This window comes from Populus nigra, chromosome 13 (assembly GCF_951802175.1).
Source record: "Populus nigra chromosome 13, ddPopNigr1.1, whole genome shotgun sequence".
Classification (NCBI taxonomy): domain Eukaryota; kingdom Viridiplantae; phylum Streptophyta; class Magnoliopsida; order Malpighiales; family Salicaceae; genus Populus; species Populus nigra.
This window is the reverse complement of record NC_084864.1, coordinates 11717449-11744769: the sequence shown is the minus strand read 5'-3', so window position 1 is coordinate 11744769 and position 27321 is coordinate 11717449. Positions and strand designations below refer to the sequence as shown.

The window sequence follows — 27321 nt, the reverse complement described above, 5'->3', positions numbered from 1 at the left end:
GACAGACTGGTAAGAATCAGTAACGTAAAAATGAGACCACTAGTCTTTGGGGAAAAACAATTTCATTAACAAGAGCAAATTAACAAGAGCAATATGTGTTCACCATATATTCGTTGTCCATTATCTTATGAAGATGCTGGAAACACCCAAGTTCGTAGGATTTGGACAAAAAAAAAGAACAGAAAAAAAGATACAGATACAAGAAGAATATTGGTAAAAGCAGAGAGGACAAAGCTTACAACACAATAGAACACATAGCATGCTCCTGATTATCCCTGCACCTTAGCTTTTCCCCGCGTTAATTGCAGCATGCACAAAGTCCTCACACCGTGCAATCCCGCCAGATAATACATCAGCTAGAACACCGATAATATCAAAGGCTTCCTGCAAATCAGTGGCCGAATTCATCTCATCTAGCCACGACAGCAGCTCCTTGGAGAACCCCACCATTTCTCTCACATTTAACAGCCGCTCCTTCATTATGATCTCCCAACCCTCCAAACTTCCACCCTCATCTTCCCCTTCTGATCCTGTAGAAGTTCCTTCAGCCCCAGCAGGTGGCACATTTGATGACCTTTTGACCTTGAAAAAGTGCTGCAGCTGCTCAATCACGCCTGCGTAGACAAGCATAGGTCGAACGATAGAAAATAACTCATCAGCTCCACCTTTTTCAGCTGCAGGGCTTCCACTGGGACTTCCAGATTCTATTCTGACTGTGCTTGATGAAGTGGGTGATGCACGACTCGATGGACGGCCATGAGTGTGCTGCATGTAAGCATGGTATATTCCACGTTGCAAGAAGGAACGGCGGTGTTGCAACCATGATTCATAGGACTCTGAGAGAAGGGAATTCACCATCATAAATTGGACGGTTTCCTCGGTTCCTAGAGCAGGTTGTGCTACAGGAGTAGAAGGTCTGAAATCCAAAGAGGAAGATGCTATATATGATGACACAGCTTTTCCCATGCTACGGCGCTGGGATGGGCTTCCCTGTTCAAGAAGGTGACGAGCCATTTGGATCATGAAAGGCAAAAATCGAGAATTGCTTTCCCTTCCACCACCTCTACATTCTGCACTGAATGATGCTCCTGTGGCAAACCGAGCTAGCATCTACAGAATAATAAGTAAAACTATTAAAAGCATGAGCTCTGATTATGAATTGTTCATGATTTTTTTTTTCAAACTTCAATATACAGGATGAATATAAAACATAATGGAAGGGGAGAAGATAAATGATGGTTCCTTACCAGAACAATGTCATAGGTCAATAGCCGCAGCCGGCTTCCATCAGCACGTCCTAGAGCATTAAGGTTATCCCAATACTGGTCTACATAGCGGATATATTGTGCTAGTGGAACAGATGGCCCATTAACAGGAAATAAAGAATTGCAAAGAGATTCATTATTTCTGAGGGTAGCCCCCTCCCACTCTTTCTTTGGATTCTTCAGAGCTGCATCTGCTCTTTTTGCCTCCTGATGACATTGGAAATGAATAATGTTAAAATAACTGACAGTGGTGTAAACACACTCCCCACGAGCACTTCCTGAACTGCCAACACCCAGGTTCACTCGTTTGCTGAACGAGTAGACACCCAGCAAATCAGTGGGCCTCAAACTGTATCCCTCTCGACACACCATGCATGCCAATCCATCTTCTTCCTCCTCTACATCTTCCAGACCTTCCAGGATTGGTCTAGCAACAACAATTCGCTCACCACCATCCGAAGCCAGTTCTTGTCTCATGCCAAGTCCCTGTTAGAATTAACAAAAGAGAACACAAGAACAATTAAATTGCAAGCAATGTTAGATTCTTTCATGTTATTATGACTAGCAATACAGGGAACACTGGTAATCTGCTGTAGATTTTGAGTCCCATTTTCCTTTTCTTTATAATGAAACACAGCCATCTGAAAAAAAATACAACATAGCATAGCAGTTGGTGGGGCAGGACATTACCTGAAGCAACTCTTCTCTCTTCCTCAAAGCTCGGCGCCTCATTTCATCTCTAGTGGCACGGCGCAACGTACAGACCTTCTCCTCCAAGAATCCATATCCTTCTCCCTCCTTATTAGATAATGTATCTAATAAGTTTTCAGCTCTCGCCCCAATCTCATTCTCTCCAGCGACTCCTTCCAGAGCATGAAGCAGTGGTAAGATCCCTCCCTCATCAATACTCCTTTGTGTAGCCAGGTGCCCCATTGACAATCCCCTCAGCATGGACAATATATGAGGGACAGATGGCAGTTTTAAACCCAAGGACCATTCAGCACTAGATTTGAACCCAGCCTGCCCAGTCACTGCAAAACTGTCCCTAAGATGTCTAACAGCAACATCTATGATACCTTTCTCAAGGATAATATCCTTTAGGCGCTCTCCACAGGAACTTGTCTTCAGTGATTCAGAAACTCTAACAAAATTTTCCACAGTAAACCTCTGCTTGGCTGCTTTTTGAGCGATGTTCTCATCTTTTGGGTTTTCTTGATGCTGTTTCTGCAACTGGTCAAATTCCCTCCAGTCTTGTAAATTCGGGTTGAAATGCTGAATGAGGGCTTCCATTGCAGCAGGTTCACCATATGTCAGATATGGCAAGATTCTTGCAACCATTTCTGTGTTCCTCTGCTGCTTGTTTGACTTTTTTAGTCCTGAAGGGTGGCACAATCTTTCAAGGAACATGACAACTATTTTTTTGGCCTGTTCTCCTGTCCCAGTTTCCTCGCTAGAAACAGTAAGAGCACTCTGTGCAATATTAATATTATCACTCTCATTAGCCTCCAATGTCAAGCTCTCCACAATCAAAAGGATGCCTTCAGCTGGCTCCATGGCATCCACAGAGAAGGCACGCCTTGCTGTTTCAAGAAGAAGGCCCAAAGCTCCTAGCCTTAACAAAGCTCGTCTATTCTCTCGTATTTTGCAGCAATGCATTAGGAGATTAAGAACTGCGACCAATTGCTCCTGATTGGATTTGAAATCATCTCGCAAACGCTGTACAGTCAACTTAGAAGTCAGACATCTCAATAATGAAAAGAAATTTGAACGAACTTAGTTAACTTTTATAATTAAAAGCCTATATACATTTCCTTGAAACAACAAATAAAGAATGCAATCAAAGTCAGACTCTTATCAGATAATTATGGTCTGATTAAGAAAGATTATATCTTACACAACCATACATTCCTCGCATGTCTTTGCATGTCTTTGTATATCCACGATAATACAGAATAATAGTCGCGTTGTAATTCAGCCAAACATTAAGACTTTAATTTTGACAAACAAACAATAAACAAGCAGCTAAGAACATGAGAATTTCAAGATCAGCATGAAAGTCATGTACTTTGATCCAGATGTGCTTGTAAATAGAAGCTGTTTGAAAAATTTGAGCCATGCATAAGGCATACATCAGTAAATAAAAGGAAAAGGAAAAAAAAAACTGATTAAAGACAGATATAGCAAGTCACATAACTTGATTTTACACCTGTCTCATAACCTAAAAAAGCATACAAGGAATCAAAAGAAAAAACTTTTGAAATACTGAATTCATGCTTGAGTTCATCGTATGACAAAAGTCACCAACATCATTTCCCAAATGAAATTATTGGCGATGTTTTTCCCTATATAATAAAGCAACTAGCATTTCAGTAGTGGATTCATGCTGTTTAAAACCCCTGTTTTTTTTTTTCAGTCGTACAGATAGAGTTCAAACTGTAGATGTTCCAGTCTATGGCATATTCATGCTCACCTTGATCATGCCCAACAGAATTTCTAGTCCACCACAATCTCGAACTGCACCTGCTATTGCAAACTCAACTTCTGGGTCTTGAGATTCCTCTCTATCTTCCTCCAGTTCTTTAATCATAGGTTCAGTTGCTTCACCATCTAATCCCTATCAGATATACAAGAAAAAGGATGGGTTGAATATAATATCCACGAGATCAAAGTCATAATACATACTAAACTTTTGTTCTCAGCAAGGACATAAGAACTCAATCAAAATAAGATGAGGAAGGGATTTCAAGGTTTCAATGCATCTTATCCTCAAATTCCTCATCATAGCACCAATTATGGGTCCAAGTGTTGGAGACATACTTGTTGGACCAATTTCAAGATACAAATTCCATAAGAAAAAACCATGCCAAGGCAAACCACAGTTATCAATGACATAATGCAATGGTTGCTTATTATTTTCAATGGCACACCCTCGCATCTCGCATCTCTCATCAACAAAAAAAATATATTAAATATGAACAGTCGTCAATCAAGATGGTATTAACAAACCTGAAGCCTATAAGTCACAGTCATGGGTGGGCAATCTCGGGCTGATGTAACAGCACTTGCAGATAACAAAGTAGAATTAGCCACGGCATTTGAAGATTGACTATTTGACTTCTTCCAAACTTGCTCATAAACTTGAGCAACGCTCAAATCAAGAGATATAATATTCCCAGCAACCAGCAACTCCATCGCATAGTCATCTTCAAGAAGGGCTAGCAGATCCAATTGGTTGCAAATTTTATTTTTAACATCACGCATCAGCGGACCAACTTCAGTGCTGGAATATGGATTCTTAGTCATGGATCCCCTGATGAACTCTTCTTGTGTGTGTGCCTTGTTTAGAACCAACAGATAAAGAGACTCTGGTTTTGAAGGGCATATCAAATTGCAAAGCTGCTCCAGGATAAACTGTACAAACAGAAGAAATTCAAATGGAAATGAGGATTTTTAACGACCCACACATATTAAACTATACACTTGCGAATGAAGAAGAAATGGCAACTGATATGGAGTATAATTAACTATATACTTGCAAAATAGTGATCAGTTACACCCTGGGATTGAAGTTATATGTAACTGGATAAACAAATTATGCAAAGTGACAGAGCAGCACATATATGAGTCAACAAGACAAGGTAATGCAACTCATTAATCCATACCAAACAAGCTCGTCCTTTCCTCTCTTCTCCATGGATTTGCAGACCACAGATACAAGCGTGGATAAATTGTCGTTTATTTTCACTGCTTTCCAGAAGTAGACTGTCTAGAAGATCTTTCAGAAGGCGATTGCAATCACTGATCAACTTTGTCTTTTGCACTATCAAGCCACGGATGACTATAAGAGCCTCAAGGACATCAGACAGCAGATTATTTCGCATAAAACTGCCATCAAGATCAAATTATTTAAAAGATAAAACAAACAGTATAATCACAGAATAGAATAGGCAAGCAAGCATTAATACCTGGATCTGATATTCGGAACCTCCAAAAATTTTCCAAGTAGTTCTATGAGCTTGTGGAGAATGAATCCCTGTGAAATGTCTATGTGCAAACTTCTTTCCAGAGATTCAACATTACCCACTTCTTGGGTTATCAATTTACAAATGCTAGTTAAACATCCACGCACAGTCAAGAACAGACGAGCATCTTCAGAATCGACCATCTTGAAAAGCAATTCAAAGTACTCTGCTGCACTTTCCCCAGCAGCAAGAGTAGCTGGTAGCAAAGCCATCAGTAGGTTTAACAGCCGGAATCGTCTTGAGGAACTCTGAGCACAAAGTAAATTAATGAGCATGCACATCTCTGATCGAATAGATTGTGAACAAGCACTCAGAACAAGTTCAGTCACCCAGGAACCCAGCTCAAATGCAAATAAACCACCTTTAGAAGTCTTACTAGCACGGCGCTTCCACCTAAGGCCATATTTGAGTGCCAGATACTCATTTCTCTGGGTCCTAGATCTCTGGCCTAAGCCTTTAACTGCTTGAGACACCTTGTACTGCCTTCTGACAAAATCAAGATATGATGCTCCTTTTTCCCACTCTGAATAACTTAGTAACTGAATATCCTGAGTCTTTTTAGAAGCATCCCAATTTTTTTCTGTATGTTCTGGTGCAGACTTGTTACCACTCACAAACCCACTCAAAGATCCAGAACCACTTGCGTTATTTTCATCCTTCAGTTGTGCTGCAGAAACAGACTTCCCCGTTCCTTGCTCTTTGTCTACAGTATCAGGTTTTGGAGGAGTACAAGCCTGAGATATAATTCTCAGACAAGGGAGAATAATATGCTCAGCTATTGCAGGATGCTTGGCACCTAATTTAATTGATGAAAATAACAGCTGGAAAACAACACGTAATCTTGATTCCCAAAATTCATCAGCCAGTGAACATACTTCTGAAAGCAATAGCAACTCTTCACGAGTAGCTAAGGCAATGTCCATGGAGCGATGATGTTCAAGACAGTACATGACTTTCTTCTGTATTAAACTATTTAATTCAGTTACTGCATTGATATCACCTTCAGAGAAAGCACAAAGTACAGCTCTAGCTTGGACACGAGCTGCTTTTGGACCTTGATGAATATTATTCTCAAACAATTCAGATAAGATGCCAGCTGTAACAAGTTGTTTCTTCAAATTAGGAAGCTTTGATAGCACCTGTAATATCTCCAAACACTGTGTAACAAACGTAGTTGCGCAGCCATAGCAATTATTTGGAGACCTTGAAATCACAAACCTTGATGCTGCAACTGCACCATCAGATTGTTTTTGGTGCAGGTAACTCATCAAAACCCGACGAAGCCCCTGCAGTGTCTGAACACTTTTGCTGACAGAGTCAAAAGCAGCTTTGCATTTTTCACCATACAAGACACCAAGAAGAGCAATCTTACGATTTATCTTACATGACGGTCCAGGCAGAGATACCATCATCTGCTGAACAGAGTCCTTCTGTTGTGAATCCATTTCATTCTCACCAATGCTTGAAACAATCTTAAGGAGGGGCTTTTTGAAGCCCAGAAGTTGCTGGTATCTTCTGTGAGCATTTTCTGATTCCAATTCAATGGCTGCCAACCCCCTCTTCATATCATCATCATTCTCCATGCTATCAAATGTAAAACTTGGCTTTGCCATGAAGTTGAACTCAAAACGACCATATTTGCTGTATCCACACTCATTGCACAAAAATGAATCCAAATTCTCATAATTTATGTTGCGACATTGCCTGCACTGATATGCATTTTCATGGCAATTGCCGCAAATTCCATGCTTATCAGTGACAGGTCGACTACAACGTGGGCATTGCAGTGGTTCAAGGGATAAAGCCTGAAGATTTTCATAGAAAGAATCCAGTTCAATCATGAAGTTACAAGCAGTGATTGGAATGGGAAATTCCACTTTCAATTCAGTCTGGTTGAAAGCAAGATGACAGCTCTTTGCACGCTTCCACAGGGACCAATTATTTTTCAACTCCGACAAGTCAGCCACAGGCCGATTGTTGTAGTACAGGTTCAACACTTTCACTGATTTAGACTTGCGTGCATCGTGAACATTCATCGTCACAGTTTGGATGGTGTAGCTTCCAGTGCATTTAACTATGATACGATTATCAGTAAACTTCGTTTCAGATTTCAAGCTCTCCAGCTTCATTCTACTATATGGTACCTCAGGAGAACTGCAGGCAACACAAGGCTCACTCTCAAGATAGTAACCATCAAATTCTACCAGACCACTTAAAGTATTATATATGCGAGAATTTGGATGGTTAGCTATGAGCTCATTTTGTGAATGAAGTGTCTCAAAGATGCACCTAATGACATCAGGGGTTAAACATCGGTCAATAAGTCCAGTGCTCTGTTGCTTTGAACTGTTATCGGGGGCCTTCCCCAGCAACCAGGTGACCAGTTCAGTGAACTCAACAATGTTCTGACCATACATTGGCAAATTTTTCACCTTCTGCAAGAGGGCCATTAACATTGTTTCCTTGAATGGTTGTTTCCCATGATGCCATGCACCATAAAGAACTGACTTGGCCTCTGTACGCACAGAGCTTGAGTTCCATTCCAGTAAAAAGCAGTCAATAAATTGCCCCAAGACATCTCCACCCTTGTCAGAAAAGATATCTACAACTGCCTCCATATCCAAAAAGGACTTCTCCAGCCCAGACTCAGTTCCATCTTCACCCTTCTTCTTCTTCTTAGAATCCAGAGCCTGTGCCACTGATTTATTTGTACTTGTTCCAGAGTCCCCTGATTCAGCTTTCTGCAAGGAGTGGCTCATGTCTTTTCCTGAATAAAAGGCCAGATTTAACAGTTTGAGAGTCTGAATGACAAACTCTTCACCAAAATAGAACACTCCATTCATGAGAAATGATAGAACATCGCCATGCTTCAAACAGTACTTCTGCCAATTTCGAGGCCTTGCAGCAGCCACCTCAGCCATTGTAGACAAGCACTTCACAATTTTCACACTTCGCTCATAAGAGATGGGACTTTGAAGGCCACCAGATTTGTTTATGTGCTTGTAGAATTTTTTCACTTCACTTGAGAACTGCCATGAATCTCGAACACTGTAATAGTGGGTTTTGCTACCACACAGATGCAGAAAAAGCCTCCTTGCATATCTTCTCACAAATGCAGTATGAGGATTATTGATGTAATTGCAAAGGACATCTTGATATCCATCTAGCTTCAAATCCTTTGCAGATGATATCTTGTAAACCTTCTCCTTCTCACCAGTCTTGTCTTGCTTCTCTGGTCTAACTAAGGTGTACACCAATCGAAAAGCATTCTCCAATAATAGCCTGTGGTAGTCCATAAAAATATCACTACGGTGAGCTTTTGCATACGAATCCGAGAAGAATGGAGCGAAATTACCCGCTGGTAAATCTCTCCGCACTGTTAATAGAGCCCCACATCCAGAACTAGTGTTCACACCATGGGTGGCCTCAAAATTAGCAGTAGAGGACTTAAAAACATGAACCAGCTGCTGCAGTATGTCCATAAGATAATTGACAAAATTTTGGTTCCTGAGAGAACTGCAGGCTTGTAGCAGCTGAGATGCAAAGTCATTTTTCTCTTGACATTCCAAGGTATACTGAGAAGAAACAGAAGCCGCCTGCATAATGTTCTTATCATGAGTTTCTGTGTTTCCACTTGATTTCGGAACAGAGGCATCACTCCCAGGCTGGTGCCAGTTCCGGAGCATCAAGGTGAAGAACATGAAGACAAGGATTGCAACCTCTCCAAAAGTGGAACGGGTTCTGGCAACAAAAGGTTTGTCGAGATCAATTTCATCCAAGAACCACCTAATTAGTTTCTCTAGATCTAAGGTCTCAGGCTTGGAGCTGTTCACAAAAGGTCCTCCAGCTGCAGATGACAATCTATAGAACAGTTGCATGACAGGGATTGCCCGAACACCAGAGGTTGTCTCCATCCATCCTTTCAGCTGCTCAAGAAATTCAGAAAGAAGCAAGGAATTCACAGCTCGTTTTGAAGCAGAAATTGAGACAGTATCAGTCACCGAAGCGGAAAAGTCTCCAGATTCATTGGGTTCTAAGACATGAATTGATGGAGTGGAACTCTGCATGCTTACATCTGTAGTGGCTGGCAACAAGCTCGAGTCACTTGCATCATCAGTGGAAAAGTGTATTTCATTGCCATCTCCTCCCAAAGATTCCATTTCAATTGGAATAGCAGTCATAGGATGATCTCTAGAATGGGGTGGAGGAAGCCGATCTGCATCCAGAACCTGATAGCAATTCTCACACAAATCAAAATCGGGACAAACAGTGCAATGCCATCTTCGCCTGAGAATAGGCACAGTGGAACAGCCATCACAACAATATTGAACTGATGACGTAATAGAATCTTCTTCAATCATTACTTGTGCATTTCCCCCAGCTGTCTCAGCTGGTCCAGATGCAGAGACCATGCTATCCACAACATCATCTGTTGCTAACATAGTTTGCTTTGGGAATGGAACCTGGAGCAATCTTGATGATATAGCAAGGCTGGAAAAGCAAACAAAAAGATACACATGATGACTTGAATACCTGAGGAATAAAACTTAATAAAAAAATGGGCCAAAAAAAACAAGAACTGCAACCTGCTGGAAGTTCGAACTGCTTCATTGGGGGAGAACAGAAGTTTCTTGAACAATAGGACGGCAGGGGCAACAGAGCGCCCTGTTGTGTCTTTTCCATGTAAAGCCAGACATTCAGCATAACAGTAAATGAGTTCTACAGAAGAGATAACAATGTTGTTCAGAGTTTGAGTGTCAGGCTGCTCCAAGTCCAAAATTCCCCAAAGAACTTGCATAAGCCCATCCACCACTTCAGAACCTACAACAGTTACAAAAGCAAATGTAGTTTGTATCAATTTATAAATGTAAAAGTGCGTATAATCACTACTATGTGCACACACAACCCACTCTCCTAGGGAACAAGGCTTGAGGAACACTGCAAAGTAAATTTTCTGGGGATTGAAAGATCATGTGACACAAGAAGGCCCGTGGAATCTAGATATGAGAAAGCATTATTTTCATTGGCAGGGGTATGCAACTTGAACATTGAACCCCACCAATTATGACAATATACATGGAATTTGTAAGAAATCCGTTGAGAACAAATACCAGGCTAACTAGGTTTGTCAAATAGCATGTAAAAGAACTGTTGTGTTACATGTATGACACTTCATAAATGTTAATGGTGCTTGGTAGAATGAATTTAGTATTGGTACAATATCTGTATGAAGTGCAGTCTGAATCTAATTTATGACATCATGCTTGTGCATGGCTGCATGCCATGGGTTCAGACAGATATAAAAAGGGGTTTGTGATACCATTCATCTCCAGAAAAAAGGCTAAATTTGATCGACGGTGCAATGCAATCTTAGATACAGCACGCATCTGAGCAGTGAACTCTTCAATAATCCATCCTCCAGTATTTCCTCCAACTCCTAATCTTGAAGAAAGAGCAGAGGTTGATTTCACCACCCCATGAAGCCGCATTGCATCCTTGACCTAATACCATCGTATTTATATTCATGAGTACTTGGAGTGCGCACACAAATAGAGGGAAAGGCGTAAACAGTGTTACATGGAATAATCAAGTTATGAGATTACCTGGTAATATCTCTCTTTCTTGGGGAAAACAGCCTGCAAGACACAGCAAGCAGCGGCTTGCAACAACGGTTCTCTGTCACTTTCAAATATAGTTTCTAACAGCAACTTGCACTTGAGTTCACTAAGCTCCAGTTTTACTTCATCTTCTTGTGATCTACGCAGTGAATATATTCTTGATAGAAGCTTCAGACCATCTGATACAGCCTGCTCTTGAACAGAAGTAGACTGCAGCGACCGACACTTCTTTCCAGACCCTGCAAGCAATGAATTGGAGCCAAGCACACGAGCTTCCATGTCCAGCACTGCATCCATTTTCTCCTTCCATCCAAATTCATCTTTGGCTCGGCCATATACTTCAAGCGAGTCAATTCTAGGAAGTGCAGTGCCATTGAAGGTTGGCCCAACAGAGATCGTAAATTCTTCATCAGCAAGGAGTGATTCGGCAACAGTAAATGGTATATCATACCAGGATCGCATGCCCTCATCTAATTTAATTGCTCTCTGGAAAATGGTAATATCAGAGGGTATATGACTTGCTGATATATTCCCCACATACACTCGAAAGCCAACCATAACAATATCAGGGTTTGAATTGGATACAGATATCTGAAAAAACAAGGAGCATGTTATGAAAGAAAATGCCAATTATAAGATCTGAAAAAACTAAAAAAAAAAAATCAAAGGAAATAATGATTATAAATAACGAATTGTGAACTAGGATAAACAGCAGTGACATTGATCACCACTGACCTGCAAAAATAGTATGATATAGATGCCAAGCAGAAACTATAACAGAAAAAATACTTTAACAGCTGATAACCAAGAAAAGTACAAGCTAATCTTAAGTCTGCACAAGTAACAGAATATGTAGATCCCCCTTTAGACTTGGAATATGCTTCTTTCAACAGAAACATCATTCTGAATAATCATATAAAGTAAAATCAAGTTTCTCTTTTCCCTTGTTTGACAAGTGACATTCAGCATTATCGCACACACTTGCCGTTGTGTCAAGCAAAATGTCAAAACAAAAGTACACTTAGAAAAGGTGCTATTTGCCACCACTTGAAAAATTTGCTGTCCAAAATCCAATGCTAATTACAAATTATGAACACTAACACTATAATCTTGCCTTTAAAAGGCTAACTAGACTTACTATTGATAAAACCAATTCCCCATGTGCATCATTATCCAGCAAATTTTAGCACCATAGTGTCCATAACAATAAAAAAGAAAAAACCCACCAACATATCATCAAATCTTCCAACACTGCTAAGTGGTTAAAAGCTGACTTTCAAATAATAGTCCAAACAAAAACATGATTTGGGGGAAACAAAAGAGAAAAATATAAGGACATAGGTATAAATATTTGGTGCCACTAAAAAAGGTATGTAAAATCAATAACCATAACTTCATGAGCAATACCTTAAATCCTGCAGGACTGGGGCTTTCTAAAAAGCCATCCTCTGAAGCCAAGGTGTGCTTGGCTGCTTCAGCATCACCATTTCTGATGGCATCACCACCCAATTTAACATCTGCTGTGATGCAGACTGTTTTCTCAAAGAAATCGAGGGGGAATTCTGGCTTCACACCAGCATAAGCTTTATTGAGAATACCAGAACCCAACTTTTTTACTTTCTCAGCTGTCACACTTGCAGTAGTATCAGCTCCTGCAGGGACATGTGAGTATATCTGAAGGCTTCCGTCATCATGTAATACAAGACAGTGAACTTTGTCTTTTGACAATGGCTTATAAGCAGTTAATCCAACTAAAAGCAAGGTTGATCCCACTGTATGCCGCATGTTCTGGGAATGTAGCTCATGAGGCCCCAAGGATACAGCAAGTGCAGCATTTGATTTCATGCTGGAGAAGCAAACAAATAATCCACTTCCAACAAGCAACTCTTTCCATCGATGCAGACCTGCTGGTGACTTCCTACCATCTTGTTCATCCTCATAAACAAAAGAGATTTCAGTTAGAGATGTTGCATCAGGGCTTAGCCGGCCCATCAAAGTAGTGCCATCTTGATAGGATAACATGAGTAACTTATATGTAGTAGAGAAGTATAAAGATGAGCCCTTTGCATTGATTTCCCTGTCCTGAATTGCAATAATGTCCTTCAATGGCGTGGCCCCAACATTACCTTCCAAAGATAATTGCAGCCTGAACAAGTTCCCTTGTTCTGAGAGTACAATAAGAAACATCCTTCCCTGAGAAGCCATAATAAGGGTTGCATCCACAATCATCTCATTTGGCAGTGTGAAATAGTGCACTGGACTTATGTTGTCCTGGGCTAGGTCATATATTTTAATAAACCTATTAGTTACCACCATTAATCTAACCTGAGAACCCAGAACCCAATCAACCCGCCTAATGTATGCACCTTGCAGAGCAAGTTCAATGGCAAGCCGGTCAGTTACTTCACCACGAGGATTCAAAGTGAGGACATGGCAATCTTCATATCCTGCCACAGCAAGATAATTCTCTGCCACTGAATTGAAAGCAAGATGTACAATTTCAAAGCGAACAACATTTCTTGAGAGAGGCTTGACATTAGTCTTATCTGCCGTTACTGGTGCAGTGGTGGCTTGTCCAATTAATTGCCCAACATCAAATATAGCAACTTTGTCCCCTTCTCCAACAGCAAGTCGACCTCGATTGTTGACACTGAGCAAAGATTTGAAAAGAGAACCACTAGCTAAATGTGATCTGAGTTCCTTGGCATTTGAATAATCAGCCTTTATTTTCAAGTCCAAAGACCCACTTTTATACGCCTTCTTCAACTGCAACAGTTCAACACCATATGAAAGCACCTTGTCTTTCCCTAAAATAACTTTTTTATCCACGGACAGATTTGGATCTCTTTTGCTGGTTATAGAAGACAACAATGAAGAGCAAATTTGAAGCACCTGACCTTCAACATCAACTTCTTCAAGTAACATTGGCATCCTATCCTGAAGCTCTCTCGGAATAGATAACCTGAGTGAATTATCTGCATCTATAGCTGCATCCTCATCTAGCTCAGAATCACTCTCTGGCAAATGATCTGCATCTGCGGTAAAGGGCAGAAAAGACTGAAAATTGCTTGTATTACGAATAGGTGCACTGTCACTTCCAGTGAATTTTCGAGCTTTCAAGCATTGACAGCTGCTACCCCTAACACCACCAGCTCCACAGTCACAGAAAAAACGACTTGAGCGAGAATAAACAACACGATGACCACGGTGACAAACTTTTGCACAGACAGAACAACAGCCTTTTGATCCTGTCAGGTCACAAGTATAACAAAAATACCAGTGTTGTTCCATAAAATTGCTGCCACTGGATGTAAATGTACATACTTTAGAGGCAAGGGCCCTTTCACTGTTGGTATCCTCCTCCTCATCTTTGTCTATGCTAGCTACCTCACCATCAGATGTTCCATCATCCTCCTCATCATCTACAGAATTTGCATCACATTCAAGGGCCGAGGATCCCCCTTCTTGATTTGCAGAAAGAACCAAAGTGTCAGAATTCTTTCTTGATCCGAGTGATTTAAAAGCGACAGAACCTGCTCCAAGACTACCACTCAATACAGGCTTCCCTAAAGACTTCTCCAAGCTGCTCGTAGTGGATCCAAAATCACTCAAGAGAGATCCAAGAAAGCCAAACAGAAATTTCAGTCCTGGAAGCAGATGTTCATCACCAGCAAGCTTCTCCATCAGCATTATGGTCCTCTTCAAAAGCAACTTCATTGAATATTCCCCTCTCGATAGTTGAACAGCAAAATGGAAGTAGGACTTTGCAATATGAACATCAAATAGCAAAAATGCAGCATCGAGTGAAGCCAGCACTGCTTCAAATAAATGACTGTGTTCCATCAAATGTGCCTCAGAGGGTGAGGATACAAGAGAGAGAATAAAACTCATGGTTGTTTCTCTGAAAGAAACAGAATTCCCTTTTGCACAGTTGCCACCCTCTGAAGCTTCCACCACACAACCTAATAACCGCTTCTCCAACCATTTTGACAAATCATGCAAATCCATTCCAAAGAATTTTTCCCTTATCTTCTGTTTGAGATCTGGACAAAAATCTCCAGATAAGATATCAACAAAGAAACTAAGCACCTTCCCATTTACTGATTCAGAGCAACAATCATCCAGGGAATCAATCAGAACTAACAAATCACCACGTTGCAACCCACAGAAATCCTTGAGCATTTCAGGCATATCCTCTGCACCAAGATAAAACTTGAAGATGACAGATTTTATAGGATCTTTTTTAAGGCTATCTGCGGTATTGATGATCTTAGTAATAATCCATTCATAGATACTGCTGTCACTCACTCCTCTGCCATTGATTTCTCTTAAAAACCCTTCCATGTGCTTCATCATAAACAGGTCAGTATAATCTGACAGTTCTGATCCAGTACCGAGGTTACGAACAATGTCTTCACATTTCCCTTGAAGGCTCTCAAAGATTCTATCGAACTTGACAGTCATCACTGAATCTAGAATCTGGCGCATTACCTCAGTCTCCAGGCTAACTTTTTCTCTCAGATCTTCTACTCTGAACAACTTATCTAGAAGGAAAATGATGCCTCTTATGGTGAGAGTACAAGAGAGAAAGACTGCACTAGGAGTTCGAAGATTAGAGGGAAAACCATGCAGCATACACTCCCAAAACACCTTACATTGAATACCTGGAGCCCTTTTGTCGACAACCACATCCAACTTTGATAGGAGATCAAAAACATAACCAAGATTGCAAAAACTGGTTCCATTCTTGAAGACTTCATCGAGCAGGCATTTGTCAAAGCTGGAATGTTTGAGAAGCAGGAGAGACGGGAAGCTTTTCACATCATGCTGGTCATTATCAATAATTGCAAGGAAAGCTTTCTGATAGGCCAGTAAATATCTGCTTAGCAAGGTTGATAACATCCTAACCAGCACTGAGACTTGGCCAGCTTCAATTAAGCAGGAAGTCAGACCTTCTGCAACAGCGACAAACTGATTGTCACTTGCAGTGTTTTCAATCCAGAATGGAGTCACTCCAGGGACTTTAATCTTCATGCAATATCTGCAGAGGCCAACATTGAACAAGGAAAGTACTAGAGACAACCACGACCCAGTTCTTAAAAAATCCCATCCTAGTTCCTTGATGTCCTCGGGTATGTTCAAGGCACAGATTTCGTGCAGAACACCAACTATAGCATCTGTAAGGTTTGAACCCTTGCCAATATTATTGCCATGGCCCAAAAGTGAGCGACTGAAGCAAAAGAAATATGCCATATTAGATATGTCCTGAGCTAAAGGCTCACTCCCAAGTGAAAGTTGATCGTCTGCTGCAGAACTCATGGCAGGAATATCTGAGCAAAGTGAGAAAATATATCTTTCAATTATAAGGTCTTCTACAGATGAAGCTCTTTTACCTTTCCAGAATCCCAGAATCCATGAGAAGGTGGCATATATATCATTCCAACTCAAGCATAAGGATTCAATGGCCAGTTCATCTCTGCAAAGTGAAGGAGGAAGAGCAGAAATGTCAACCAATTGATTGATCAAGGTACTGACAAGAGGCTCTTCCTCAGCACATGCACCCAATAAATTCTTCATGGCAATCGACACCCAAGACAACAACTGATCATTAACCCTATTTGGCAGAAGTGAACCACAAATTGGTGCTTCCCTCAACTTTGAACGCAAATCAAGAAGAAATGATGAAGGGCAATTACGTGGATAAAACATCATATGGTGAAGCAGCAAGATCAACCTTGAAACAAGTAGAGCCCAACATGACAATTGTGTGCTACTAAAACCCACAGATGGAGCATCAACTGCTCGAAGGGAAGAAAATATTAAGTTTGCATGGGCTGCCTTTTCCCCTGTGGATGATAAGTGGAATGCCATTAGAAGAATCTCAACATGAAACACTGATGGAAGATTCGCAATGAGTTCCTTAAAGCAAGGACATTTTGAACCAACAATTTTTGCCTTGTCAACAATGAAACCTGCAAAGCCTTCATAAAGTTTGGTTCTCAACTGGCTACCAACCACACCCACTCTGGAAAAAAGAGTGTGAGCTAGTAAGGTGAGGGTCTGATCATTGTAAGCAAATGCATCATTTTCAACTTTCAGAATTTGCTCAACAAGGTACTCTTCAAGAGAATCAGACAAAGCATGGTGAGTAAGAAGATTCCGCAATAGTTCAAAGCAAAGTTCATGGATGTGCCTAGTTTTTCTCTGTTCATGCAAATTAGCACAACTGTCAGAAGAATTATCTTCCAAAAAACAACAGCCCTGACAGTTGAGTATAGAAAGCAATGTATCAATATGGTTCTCTTGTAGCCTTTTGCACCCATCCTCAAAAATAGAAGGAGACCATTCATGAAAAAAGACAGAATCCTTAAGAAAGCTCAATGTTTCAGTAGCAGCTTGCATTGGCAGATTGCAATTGCTGGAGAAAGAGTTGATGGCTGCTACTGGTTGCTCATACCCATCCACGGATCCCACCGACCGACCACTTTCGGAGAAAAGGTTCCCGAAAAGGGCTTCATCTTCATGGCAAACTGCATTTTCCAGTTCTGCGGAGCAATTAGCTTTTGAACAACTGGAATGAGATCTCTCCACTTTTGGCCTTAATTTTACTCCTTCAGAGTGCAGAAAAGAAATAAGATCCATCAAATTGTCCATCCACTGAGTTGATGGAGAAAATATAATTCTCAATAATTCATCGGCTGTGAACCTTTTAAGCAAAGGGACACGCTCAAAATGAGCAAGGCATGAAGGGCAATCATGTAGAAATTCAGCAGAGCTACCAACAAGATCCGTGTCAAACTCCTTCAAATCAAGAGCCTGATGTGCTTGTCTCTTGATATCCAGAATAAGATTTATTACATAAAGGACAGTTCGAGGAAAGTATACCAGAGGAGGCTTTATATTAGTAGCAGATTTGTCGTCTCTCCATATAGAAGAGTCCAAGTTGTCCAATATAGAAGCAACCACACATGCTTGGATATTCTGAAAAGCACTGGTATTGCAGAAAATAACTTGGACCACATGAAGAAACTCTTCCAACAGAGACAGGATAATACTCTCCAAATTACCCTCAACAGCAGTGTGACTATTTACAAAGTCAAATTGAAGTCTAAACAATTTAGGGAATGCATCAGCACATGAAGCACCCTCCTGTAACATTGAAGCATCATATTCAATGTAAGGGACGTCCTTTATCAAATTTCTGAGCAGCTTCAATATCCTCAAACCAACAGATAGTCTGTTGCAGAAATCTGGACCTGCAATTTTTTCACCAGGCATATCTGGCAACTCTATCAGTTTGTGACAGCATGACATTAGACGTCGGACGCAATCCACATGAACAACAGCCCAGTGCTGAGACAGGAAGATCAAATTGTTCAAATCTTTGTCATGCCCGCTGATCCCAGAAGCCTGCCACTCAGGCTGAATGCACTCAGATTTTAATTTCATTAACAGCCGGTCCACTGGTTTCTCCCCTATTGAGCAACCAACTCCTTCTCAAACAGAGAAAACAGCAAAAGAGAGCTTGTCTTCAGTACAAAATCAAAGCATCAGACAAAATCAATATATATATATATAACTGCATTGAGCTCAGAATACCTTGAAGACTACATTTTATGTGATCATCTAACTCAATACCACAACAATCACCAGAAACCATCGGCAATTCCAGAATGCTATTCTCAGAGCAAGACTGCAATGTATTTGTGACTTTATCTACTCCATCAACCAATGCCAACTCCATAAGCAAAGCCATATTGTTCTGGAAAAGACAAATCAACCAAACATCAGTTAAAGAAGCTTATATGTAATAAAGGTAATGGAATCCCTAAAGCACAACAAATCAAGAGGGGGGCAGGAAGGCTGGAGCACACAAAACCACTACCTGAAAAACAAAGAAAAACAAAGAACACAACATCCAAACAAATTATCTAAAAGAGATGATACTGAGTGTTGTAGCTAAATATCACTACAGTATCAATAGTCATTCTAAATGTATATCTAAAGTACACATGAGAAAGAAAGAAAAAACAAAAATAAATCTATATCTTCAAGGACTCAACCAAAATGGGCAAGATGATTCTCCACACAATTCACCGAGTACAAAATGACAAGCATACAATATCCTATCCTTTGATAAGAGGAAATTTTTATATGTTTATGAAAATGCTAAAGGTCACAAAGTTAGTACAGAGAATAAATCATCCTACTAAATAAAGCAACAAAACAGAAAATATTTAGAAGTGCATCTCCATTTCCTTTGAATATCACCCAAGAATTCCCCATCACCACCACCACCGGAAGTGTGGCATGACAGGGATGCAAGGAGAACTATTGCTTGCCAAAAGGAATTCTAGGAATAACCAATTCAATATCTCTGTTGTTCTTGATTTCTTTTTTGCAAAGTTTTTTTATGTATATTCCCTATGAACTAGGTCTGGATCACCATAGCATTAATTATTGCAGGACTTTTTCTTACACAGCATTAAAGACAATCCTTAAACCTTTGGCAAACAACTATAGTAAATTTAAAGCATTAGATTTCATGTCTATCTCCTTTGGAGCATAGATCGACCTGAACGCTGATCCATTCTCACATCTTGCATAGTGCTTGCAAGAATCATAACATGGAAAGCATCTCAACAAATTAAGCTCAACTAGTAGGCCACGGTTTGGTTCCATAATGTTCCCACCAAGACAAGGTTCTACAAAACCCAAACAACAGGGTTTTGTTGGTTAGCCTGAAGTTGTATGGAAAACATACAGCAAGAAGCGTATGGATATTGTTCCAAAAAATATTCCTACGGGTAAATATGGAGAGTTGTTAAATTCTGACTTCTCAATTTATTTCAGAATGAGTTCTTGAATATATACAGCATCTACAGATCAGCTTCAAATCTGCCTTAATTACTTCAGAATCTTCAACAGTAAATTATGTGTTTTCTTCTAGAGCCTGATGCATTGGGGCACAAGGTTCTCCAAAGCTATGTGCAATCTTCAGCTGAATAGCTAAGAAGCCAAGCTTGGATCTTCTGCCACTAATGCAATTCCTTGGAAATTCATAATGCTGATTTCCTCATTTTCCCCTTCAATACAATAAAACCTTGGTAATGTATATTTGATCCATTTTTTGCATTGACATTTGAAGGGGAGGGGATTGGTTCCTTGGCTTTATGATATGGATGGATTTTAGCTCTTGAAGTTTCCATTTCTTTCAGAACCTAAATGAGGGGGAAATACACTATACCTTCTACCTCTTTAGATGCTAACATTTTCTCACATGTTGACGTGGGGCAGTTTTTTCATTATTCCTGGCATAATAATGTTTATTTTATCATTTCCTTAATTGTTAAGATTTTCTAGGTTTTGAAGAATTTGATAAGAGTACAAGTCATAGTTTAGTAAAACAAGCATAATTTTTAATCCGACCACTAGCTCGAGCTAAAATTTTGAGAGAAAATTTTGAAGGCCCTATTCTCTTATGAGTTAAATTTCATGATGATCAAAGATCAACAAGGCCTAGAAGTTATTGTTTGGGACTTCTTATATTTTCCTAGTTGATTTAGGTTTTTTACATAGTTAGATTAGAAATCTTTTATTATTTTTCCAACTTTGTTTAGAACTTTTTATTAGTATATAAGCAGCCTAGATGAATAAAATAAACCTTTCAAAGTTTCTCTACAATGTTAGGGTTGTAAACTTAAGAGCTTGAAAACCCTAGTTTTATCCACACTATAAGGAGTGTCAGTTGGTATCAAAGTAGATTAGCCTCTTTGATGGACCATTCCACGATGTAGGAGTAGAGGCCTTCTGGGGTGTCGTGTAGGAGTAGAAACTAGATCATTGGAAACAGAGGTTTGGTCACTTGGATCAAGCCATAACAGATCTAATTTGGCTAATGGGAGACGCAAACAGGAATCGCGAAGTGGGGAGAACGTGCCTGGAGACTTATCTCGAGGTCGGCCCAACCCTAGACCTATTCCTAAAAAAATACAAAGTTATAGACAACCACTTGTCTATGTGATGGATTTTGGTAAACAAAAAATTACAAAGTTATCGATCACATTGAAGATCACGTGGTCAAGGAGGGAGCTGAAAAACAATTTCAGTCTTATGACGTCAAGTTGAAGAATACAGTGTTCTTTCAAACATGGATAAAGATCTTGCAATCAACATGAAGGACACTGTAATTTCTTAGTTAACAAGTGCTTAACGAACTTGTGCAAAATCTTGCAATGATAATCCCTAGATTTTTAACTCTTGCCATGCGCAGTATGGAGACTTGCATTCAAATAGTACTCTCTTTCTACACTGTCTTTCCAATGAACTAGAACACGTGGAACAAACTCTTTTGGATTTTGCTAAGACTCGTATGTTGTCACGAGAAAGGTTAGAGAGTTCGGTTTATGTACTCAATAGGTTTCAAGTGAGGCGAGAATAAAAACAATCTTAAATATATATGGTATCTTACGTAGTTAGAGTATTTAAATGGAGCAAAATTCACTAAATCCTCAAAATTTGCATCCTATCAAAACAATTGTTGTGAGATGCCAGTTCTTGCATTTCTTAAAATGTCTTGCTTCCTAGTTTTCAAGGAGTGTCAATAATGGATTTTTAATGGGAATGGCATTTGAACTTTTCATTTCTTTCATGAGATTGAGAATCCATAATCCTTCAATTTCTAATTGTTATTCCCCTTCCTAATACTTCTTCTGCTTATATCCATCCAAATATTATATATTTCCAATAATAAGTGAGCCCTTTCAATATCACCTCTTCTTTCTCCACGAGGCAACTTAGTTTTATGATTGGTTTTTCTTCAAAAAAAATTTCCCATGAGACAACAATATATCCTACATTGGATTGAGTAATTCTTTAAACTGGGTGCGGTGCAGGTTTTTGGGACTTCCTATTTTTTTACTATTTCTTAAACCAATCACTCTTTGAATGGAATAGAATTTCTTCCTCGTTACTTCAAAGATTATTGACCAGCATCTCTCTTTCCATGTGAGATCTAAACAACAATTAACTTAGAATGAAGAATTTAGTTTCTCTTCTTATTGATGTCCTCTAAATACAAAATTATTTAGTACAATAAGCAGTTAGCGAAACAGATTTTTTTACTTTATCTTTGGGATTTTAGCAAGCTATATATAAATTTTGTAAACCATATTGATTAAGCGCTTGGTTGAGTTCTTTTGGCATTCCTGGGTTTTTTCAAACTTGGGTTTTGAAAATAAATTGGTTAAAAGAGACGTTCTTTCACCTGGTTAATACCTCACCACCCAAAAAAAAAGACAAGAATCATAAACCATGGTTCAAGTTCAATGACATTTTATTCCAATTAATATATAACATAAAGTTAATCGCTTCAGCTTGTGATCAAACACACCAGTAAATACCAATAACTTCCAAACTAGGCAACAAAGAGTAGCAACATGCACCATGCACTATTCAAAGTCAGGAAAGAGAGATTATGAAATGCCATAGCTAAGAAGCCTTTTTTTAGATATATAAATACATTTCCCTATTTGCTTACAGCAACCACATTGATATATTAAAAGACTAAGCCCTCGAGCAAGAACAAGATAACTTCCTCGAGAAGCAGAAAGGGTATGCTGGAAGTCAAATTCCTACTTCACAAAGGACTATAAGGTCATACCAATATCATCCAAGAAAGATGATTGGACATGGATATTCCTTTTTAGTAATATGGTTCCATTTTTTGTTCACATAAAAGAACAACAGAAATAAACCAAACGCAATCAATGAAGGCACACAGCATAACTTAACGAATATTCACATACCTGGATACTGAAATCATTGCCACTGAACTCAGATTTCTCCAGATAACAAACAGCAAATTCCACCAATTGGTTCACAACAGCAACTACTATCGGCTCTGCTTGCTCTACTATTTATGCACACAAAAAAATATTTAGAAAAAATTTTTTTAAAAAAAAGAACTGAACATGTTAACTACTAAACTGCTAATTAAAATTCAACCATACAAAAAAAAGCGAATTAAAAAATTATCAATAAATAAAAGAAAATTGAAATTATTAGCAAGTTAACTACTGAACTGCTAATTAAAATTCAACCATACACAAAAATGAATTAAAAGAAATTATCAATAAATAAAAGTGGAAATCGAGTAAAAAAGACAACCTGACAGAGATCTAGAAGACGAAACGATGGCGATACCGAGTGAAACGACAGATTGAATTTGCGAATCGGTCCATAATTGAAACCCTAACTTCAGTTCACTATTATTAGCATCATCATCGATCAGTGAAACGCCGCGTTTTAGAATCGAGTAGAATCGTTGGAGGGCTGACTTGATGGAAGTATCAGAACGGAGTTTTTGTAAGAAGAGATCGGTGGCAGAGAGTTTGTCTTCGAAGAGTGATTTGTGAAGTACTGACAAGTCGTCTGCTTCCATGATCAGAGAGTGAAGAAATTATGGAGATCACTGCATTCGAGAGAGAGAGAGAGAGAGAGAGAGAGAGTTCGCGTTTGGGATGTTTGGAGAAGAGGAAAGGAGAAAGAAAGAGTGAGGTTTATAACTTTGTGAGGAGACGGAGAGTGAGGAAATGGGTTTTTGTAAAAGGCTGTGTGATGGTGGAATCTTTTTATTATTATTTATTTTTTAATTTTATAAATGCTGTTAAATGCTTCTTATTGGGTTTAGGGATTTCTTACTTGGCAAGAAAAGAGTTATTCTTCTGTAGGATACTCTCTCTTTCCCTTTCCTACTTTTGGGATTTTTTCAAAGCAATAGTTTGAGGTTCCAAATCTAGAGAGGACGTAAGAAAATAATTTTATTTTTGTAAATATATAGATTATGATGGGGATAAATTTTTGAAAAACCTAAACATATCTTAATTAAAATCCAAGAAAACACTTGTGATTATTTTTATTTATGTTTGTAATTTTTTTATTAATGTGGGTGTCTAAACTATTTTATGCGCACCTTGATTAATCTCACGAGCTTTAAAGTTAACGACTATATAACTTTCTAGTGGCTATCATATGAGTAACTACAGGGCTCAAACCTGAGATCATACAAAGAACAAATTCTTTAATCTTAAACTCTTATTACTAGTCTACCTTCTACATGGTTATGTTTGTGATTTGATTATAAAGGAAGGTGATTACTACATTCAAATAACTCTTGGGATTTTCTTTGTAATTTTTTATACAATTTATATGAATTTTACTTCTTATATGATTTAATATCAAGTAATTAAAATAGTGTGTGTGTATATATACACACACCAACAAATATTGTTGTTCACTTATCACGGGAAAAAAAATAGTGGTAAATCATTTATTACAATATTTTTTATATATAATATTAGGGGGGGTGAACATAATTACAAGATTACACAGCATTATATAACATTATAAATAGGTCAGAAATAAATTTATCAAAAACAATTGCAAGAAAAAAAAAATAATAGAATTACAAGAGGAGTTGCTCAAAGATCCAAACAATGTGTTAGGTGAGATCACGAGTTGAGTTCATTATGAAAGCAAATCCTTTTGTGTTTGGTTTAGAGGTCGCTATTGTAGTTATGTTTTTAAAAACTTGTTTTATAAAAAGTATTTTTAATTGGGATTGATTTAGAAAAATATATGTTTGGTTAAAACTGTAGTTAAAATTGAAATTGAACAAAAAGTAATTTAATGTGTTTAATTAAAAAAATGCTTCTCAAATTGAGGTTATAACATAATTTAAAAATACATATTAATATTGTAGATTAAACTACAGTTATTATATCATGAAATAAATAATATTGATATTAATTTTTTTTATTATTCCATTAAACTATATGCAATGTCATCATATACAAAATCTATCCAACAAAGACTATATTTTTCATGGTTTCTTAAGTGCGCAACAACAAAAATTGAATTTTTTTAACTGGGTTGGACCTGGCAAGAACATAATTGGAATTGCGATCAAACTCCACAAATGCTACGTCATTATGCGATATCCTTCTAATTTATATAGTGTTATAAAATAATATTAAATACTAGTTTTTCGAGTCAAACTTAATTTTAAAAAAAAAACAATTTTATTACGTACAAAATTCATTCGACAAGAACTACAGTTTCCATGATTTTCTAAGCGTTTAATAAAATTAAGTAAAATATTATCAGGAATGAAATTTAGATTACAATACGAGTAAATTTAATTCACCTTAAACTAATTTTTTTTAAAAAAAAAAAATTATTCACATGAACAGTGCGAGTGAAATCAATTAATTGCACTAGTTTTTCAGGAAAAAAAAAACTTTTCAAATGAATAGTGCAAGGGAATTAATTTACTCGCACTGGTTTTTTAAAATAAAAAAAAATTGTTCACTTTAGTGAACAGTGTGACAATGGGTCCTACCATGAGAAGCAACAAAATGATGCTTCTCAAAACCCGTGTCACAATCTTTGATTTTAGTGGGTTCTACCAGCATAAAGCATTTTTTTCTACGTGACTAAACAATATTATGTGTGGCTGCGGGTGAATCTCACCCGTAACCACGTTACCAAACTAACACTTGATAGATAGCAGATAAATTGTTTCGTGTTTCTTTTTTTTAAACAACCAAAAAAAACTAAGGTACGTGGGTCTCTCTTGGGCCCATATGTCTAAGCTTGTTAACAATCCATGGCTTTTTCTGCTATTTATTTTGATTTCTTGTATTTTTTTTTAAATCTTAGACTTTTTTTTTCTTAGGTTTTTTTTCTTTTTATCATTTTTATCAATTTTATTTTTTATATAAAATTTTTATTTAATTTTATTATTTATTATTGAGTTTGTGGTAAATTAATTTTTGTACTTTTTATCATGTGATAAAAAAAAATCAACAGTTTTTTTTATATATATATATTTTTTAAAATCTCATCATTTAATATAAAATTTTTATTTTATTTGGGTTCTTAGACTTTTTTTTCTAGTTATCTTTGGTTTTTTCCATTTCCTTCCTTTAAAGAGGGCTTTTATTTATTTTTATTTTTAAGTGTTGGGTTGATTTTTTCTGTAAACTTACTTATTAAATAAGTTATGTTGAGATAATTTTCATATAATTTAATTTAAAACTTGACCTTAATAAATATTCGAGTTAAGAATTTTTAAATTTAAATCGTTATACTGAATTTCATTATAATGCTAAAAAGTTTCCTACAATCCAGATATTATTGTTTTACATTAAAAAAAAAAAAGAAGATACAACTCTTCAACACGGCATTTTGCATCAATCAATTTAACTTAATTTCCTATTTTTGTTACTTGAATTAAGATCTCGAGCCTTCGAAAGAGAGAAATTACACTCACGAGAGATCCTGGGAAGTTTCGTAAGAGGATTTGTTTGGACCCCTTCGTCCTTTAGACAGTAAAGCAATGCATCATGCTCAGCTCAGTGTCATTGTCACCTCTATTCTCTCTGTAGTACAATCTTTTAAAGCCAAATGTAATTTCATTGAATTACAGAGTAGGAGTTAATATTGGAGTATGCTTCTTCCTCTCACAATAACAGAGTTTATAATGGCTAACTTAATTCGACATGTTTTTGTTTCACTTAAAAACATAATAGGGACATATGACATGCTATCTATTTATTTATTTTAACATGAATATCTGGGTTAGGTTACGGGTATCTCGACTAATTCTACGGATTCTGGAGTTAACGATCATATAAGTTTCTAGTGATATTAAAAAAACTCGAACCCATAATCATTAGAGAATAAATTTAAAACGTGATTAGTTGAGTTACCCTTCAAAATTACATACTATCCATCTTTTAAAGAAGAAAAAGATGCACAAGGGCAAGACCTTCAAGGTCCAAGAATGCATAGGTAGGTTTTTAATTATAAATCAAAATCACAAGCATATTTTCCCAACCCATGCGCTCTTAGCCCTTCAATTTTCTTATTAAATTAGATTGTTTTAAAATAGATTTGTTAAAATGATATATTTCAAATAATATTAGTGTCTTTTATAATACTATTAACCATTATATGTGAGCTTATGCAAAATTTTCTAAAAACTTTACTCATAACATTGAATGCAATTGAGATATCTATCTTTTCTTATTAAAAGTTTTATATAATTTTTTTGAAGTTTATTATTTTTATACTTGTTAATATATCTGGGTTAAAATTATCAATTTATTATTTTATATTTTTTTTATTATAGAAACTTGCTTCTATAATTATGATAAGTTTTTATTTAAAAGAAATACTTTTGATAAAAAAATGTTTCGGTAAAAAAAAGGAACACTTCAATAAGGAAAATGGGAAAATGGTGTGTGTATATATATCATCATTATTTCAAATAGTTGATGTTTTTTGGATATTTATTTTAATTGCTTTAGTTTTATGCAATAAACAACATAGCTAAAAAAGATATGTTTTTTG

General features: G+C 37.6%; 1 protein-coding gene across 2 annotated transcripts; it reads right to left on the bottom strand.

Moving 5' to 3' along the window:
- Nucleotides 1–45: 45 nt before the first annotated feature.
- On the bottom strand, nt 46–23487 carry LOC133671145 (auxin transport protein BIG). 2 transcript variants are annotated; one of them, XM_062091795.1, is made up of 14 exons: nt 23074–23487; nt 22713–22819; nt 18505–18667; nt 12313–18398; nt 10891–11496; nt 10608–10788; nt 9874–10108; nt 5231–9778; nt 4928–5150; nt 4272–4676; nt 3736–3879; nt 1956–2981; nt 1248–1751; nt 46–1110 (listed from the first exon to the last, which is right to left on the bottom strand). In XM_062091795.1, the coding sequence occupies exons 1-14, from the start codon at nt 23345–23347 to the stop codon at nt 283–285; spliced, it is 15330 nt and encodes a 5109-aa protein (XP_061947779.1). In that variant the 5' UTR covers nt 23348–23487; the 3' UTR covers nt 46–282. The 2 variants fall into 2 exon arrangements, with proteins under 2 accessions (XP_061947779.1, XP_061947780.1); XM_062091796.1 differs by having other exon boundaries at nt 22713–22816.
- Nucleotides 23488–27321: the final 3834 nt, after the last annotated feature.

Bases quoted from the DNA above. Each gene is read 5' to 3' on its own strand.
- LOC133671145 (XM_062091795.1), bottom strand. From the start codon at position 23,347: ATGGAAGCAGACGACTTGTCAGTACTTCACAAATCACTCTTCGAAGAC. The intron at 11,497-12,312 runs GTATTGCTCATG...TTGTTTTTTCAG, and splicing joins CCAGTCCTGCAGGATTTAAG to ATATCTGTATCCAATTCAAA. The intron at 4,677-4,927 runs GTATGGATTAAT...CTGTTTGTACAG, and splicing joins GGAAAGGACGAGCTTGTTTG to TTTATCCTGGAGCAGCTTTG.